Source organism: Quercus suber, unplaced genomic scaffold (assembly GCF_002906115.3).
Source record: "Quercus suber isolate HL8 unplaced genomic scaffold, Cork oak 2.0 scaffold_68, whole genome shotgun sequence".
NCBI lineage: Eukaryota > Viridiplantae > Streptophyta > Magnoliopsida > Fagales > Fagaceae > Quercus > Quercus suber.
The window spans coordinates 403,497-407,819 of record NW_027069533.1 but is presented as its reverse complement, the minus strand read 5'-3'; the positions used below and the strand labels follow the sequence as shown (position 1 = coordinate 407,819).

Below are 4,323 nucleotides of genomic sequence, written 5' to 3'. Positions count from 1 at the left end.
TATGTATCCGAATTGCACAAGGAATAATAATTATAACTTAGCCTTAAAAAAAAAAAAATTATAACTTACATAAAAAAAATTATAAAAAAAAAATTACAAGGAATAATAATTATAACTTACAAGGAATAAAAATTATAACTTACATAAAAAAAAAAATTAAAAAAGAAAAAAGAAAAAAAGAATGGGCTTTGTTTATTTATTTTTATCGTAGTAGGCCCAGTTGAATACTATAAATATAAATTGGGGTTTCTCTCTGATTGTCAGTGCTTTTAGAAACCCTTAGCCGCTCGCCGCTCGCCGCTCTCTCCTTCCCTTCTTCGCCTACACTGGTAATCATGCATGAGATTAGGGTTTTGGAATTTGTTGATTTTGTTTGATCTATTAGGGTTTGTTTCTGTGTTTTTTGGGTTTTAGGCTTTTAAAATCACGTTAATTTGTTTAATATCCTCTGCAACTTAGCAAAATTATTCGATTCATTTTTTCGGATTGCCCTCTGTTTGGCTTCTGTAAATTTGATGGTTTATTGTTTTGGTTTACTTAGATTTTCAATCCATGTCGTATTAGGTTTTGTTGATGGTTTCAAAGTTAGATGATCAAATAATGCTATGGCTATGTAGTGCGCGAATTGTTTGCCTATGGTTTTTCTTCTTGTTTGGCTTGTTGTTCTCTAATTAGGGTTTCGATCGACCGTATATGATATACCAAAACCCAATTCTATTTTTGTCTTCAATTTCTGTATTTTCCTCCTCCCCTCTTTCCCAGTGCTTCTTCATGGATTGGATTTCCCGCTTGCTAGGGTTTGAAAAATTGGGGTTTTGTTTTTGGGTGCAAAACAATTGGTTTGTGGATCCTCTGTGTATTTGGTATTTTGATTTGGGTTTTGGGGTTTCAAGTTAATGATGGTATATTTCTAGGTTTGGGGTTGATTTCGAAATTGGTTCTTTCATTTTGGGTGTGTCAATCTGACTTGGTTTTGCCTATGTTGTTGATGTGGTTTGTGTTGTGCTCTGAGATTTGTGTCCAAAACACGCTTGTGTGAATGACTTGTAGTTGTATGTTACTTCCTTTTTACCTTTTTGTTTAGTTTGCCTTGATTTTTCTCTTCCATATTCTGTGTTCCTTGCCCGTGAGTGGATCTTTACTGAGAAAAGAATGCAAAACTCATGTCATCTCTCTCTCTCTGGTCTCAGAGATCGAATCATGGCAGATTATGAGGACTATGAGGATGTATTTTTTCCAGACTTCAATGAATTCACCCGTCAATTTGAAAAAAAAGAAGAAAAAGGCATAGGCAAATCTGATCCCAATATCCATCAAAAAACAAAAGCAAACTCGTTCTTCTCAAACTGTTCCTCTTGCCCTCAACCCCCTTTGTCCACCTTTGCCCCCCTTGCCCCCCTTGCCCCTGTCTCCCCCCTTGCCCTTGAACTTCACAGCCCGCTCAAATTTTACCCAGGTTGGACATGGATCCCTGAGACACAGGTATGTGCTACGTTGTGTGGGTGAGTGTGTCTCTTTTCTTTTTATGAGAAGGTTTTCAATTAAATCTGCTTGTTTCTCAGCTTTGTGAACAGAAACGAAATGAATTTTCTCTCCATGGACAGACGTTGTTAGAGCGCTACAACGAAATTAAGGTTTATTACTTCTTCTTCTTCTTCTTCTTCTTCTTAATATCCATCTATATATGCTTTATAACTCTTTATTAATTCTTTGATTATGAACCATTGGTGTAGGGTACAAATTTTGAATTTGTGAGACTTGTGAAGATCCAGTTGATTCCCAGTAGTGGAATAACGTATTTTATTCAATTCGAGGCCAAGCCCAGCAGTACTGAGTACACTCTGAAAACCTTTGAAGGTTCCATGTTCGACGATTATGTCCATCCTACTAATAGTTTGTGGCCCAAGTCTTGTAAACTATTAGGCCCCAATTCTCAACGGTATGTGCGTCCTCAACCCGGCGTGTGGACAATACAACCAGAAATTGTTAGGGAAGTTTAGTTTGCAGCATAATGGTTGGGTGGTGTGGGATTAGATTGTTGGATTTTAGGGTCTGTTTAGATTGAACTTATTGTTGCTGAAACTAATACAATCCTCTCCATTTCATACACACAAAACTAATGTAAAATAAACGAATTAAAGGATTGGCAAGAGCAAACATAGTTTTGCGGACAATTGAAGATCTAGTATAAGATTATTTTCTGAACAAGAGAAGAACGTGCTAGCATTATCATACTTGGATCCTAAATACCATAACAACAGTACCACAAAACTTGTTTAGTCAAGCATAGTAACACTCATAGTTCGTTAATTACGGTACACATATCATACAATAAGTATACGAACAGTATAATTCGGATTCCTGACCCCTCGTGTATATATATATATATATATATTTATTTATTTGGAGATAAATACAATGATTTAACATATTATTGTCATATACCGTAATTCAGGTTCTTTGCCATATATATATATATTTGGAGATGAATACAATAATTCAATATATTATAGTGATATAGAAAATTATTTTAATGTCATGAATAAATCAATGATAACACTAACAAATTACACCATTTTAACTTTTTTACTATTTACTAGTTTGAGCGGCACGCGCTACCCCTTTGAGTGAGAAAATTATTATAGAACTACTATTTGAAGAAGAAAGAAACCATGTATTTAAACTTAGATTAACTATTTTAAAATATGAGTATTTATTTGTCATGATAGTTTAGAACTTATTAGCTAAAGGCAACATTAACTCACTAAAAGTTTCTAAGAGTGAAAATGAATAACATTTTTTCTAATAATAAGCAATGAGATTAAATTCTGTAAGGACGTGGTGTAAAACCCAAGTTTTACCCCTCTAATCCCAACATGACACATCATCTTATGACATATTTAAGAATAAACACAATCACACTTAATCAATTCTAATACCCATATATAAATCTAACCAAATTGGAAATCTATTAAGATGTTATTAGGTGTGGTAGGATGTATTGAATTTTAATAAATTTTAAGTAAAATGCTAATGTGGCAATCATTTATTGGATGGTGTAAAATATAGGTTTTACACCCCATCCTTATAGAATTTAATCTCATAAGCAATTGAGTTTTGCTAAGACATTAACACAATATTTCAATTTTTACGATGAATGATGTCATATACTACAATTGAAGGTTTTCATCAAATACTTGCAATTATCCACAATAAAGATTTTGTTATTCATACTTCATTTTTAATTATCTTACATTTTATGAGTCTTGCCATGATATTCAGCTTACTTAATTTTTAATGAACACCCTCTTAAGTAAGAAGATATATATCAGAAAAAAAGAAAAAAAAAAAGAAAAAAAAAAAGGCATGTGTTATTGAAGTTTCAATTAGATAAAATTTTAAGTCTAGAATATTTAACCTAGGTAAATCAATGTTGTAAGTATGACTACCACATAAAGCTCAAAATACATGGAAAAATATTTTGGGATATTAAATTTAGTAGGGGTATTTTAGACATTTTACAATGGAACACTTTAAGAATCATAAGATTTCAAAATAGTTTAACTAAGAGAGGAAAAGTTAGGGTACTTCCTCATTTTTAAAGTTTAGGGAGGAATGAAATTACCCCAAACTTAAAGGACCCAATTTTATTTCTTACTTTTGGTGTGAAACTGTCTTTTTTTTTTTTTTTTTTTTTTTTTTTTTTTTTTTTTTTACTTTAAATTTTAAACAATGTGTAAAGAAATAAAAACAAACAAACAAAATTAGCTAAAGAAAACTGTGCTTGAAAAAGTGAATTTTGGCTTATCAAATTTGACTAAACAAAGCATAAACAAAAAAAGTCTAGGAACACAACAAAATGTCACCACATATTCACAATACCTCTATTCTCAACTGTAGTGGATCTCAATCTAATATTTTATTATCTTATTTTAACCTATAAGGAACTTACATCTCAATAGTCATGAAAATATTGTGATAACAACAAAATATCTCGACATTTTCATAATACAATACCTTTATTTTTTAGTTGTGCTATATCTCGATCTGATATTTTATTATTTTATTTTATTTTAGTTTGACCCATAAGGAATTAACAAATGTGACACAACATTTTCACAATATCTCTATATTTACATTGTAATTATAATGTAAATTTATATTATAGACACACAATATTTACCATTTTTTTTTGTAAATATAATATTTGCCATTTTTTGTGTGTTTAGCCTATAATATTTTTACAATACTTTTACAACAAATCTTCTAGGGTAAGCTATTAATGATTCTAATTTAAACCCACCACTAAAATTATTTTTTCTC

At 31.1% G+C, this 4,323-nt stretch overlaps 1 protein-coding gene across 2 annotated transcripts; it reads left to right on the top strand.

Moving 5' to 3' along the window:
- The first annotated feature begins 232 nt into the window (after positions 1-232).
- Positions 233-2,185, top strand: LOC111996363 (uncharacterized). 2 transcript variants are annotated; one of them, XM_065773023.1, is made up of 4 exons: positions 233-329; positions 1,191-1,482; positions 1,563-1,634; positions 1,734-2,185. In XM_065773023.1, the coding sequence occupies exons 2-4, from the start codon at positions 1,201-1,203 to the stop codon at positions 1,998-2,000; spliced, it is 621 nt and encodes a 206-aa protein (XP_065629095.1). In that variant the 5' UTR covers positions 233-329; positions 1,191-1,200; the 3' UTR covers positions 2,001-2,185. The 2 variants fall into 2 exon arrangements, with proteins under 2 accessions (XP_065629095.1, XP_065629094.1); XM_065773022.1 differs by lacking the exon at positions 233-329 and having other exon boundaries at positions 337-1,415; positions 1,455-1,482.
- Positions 2,186-4,323: the final 2,138 nt, after the last annotated feature.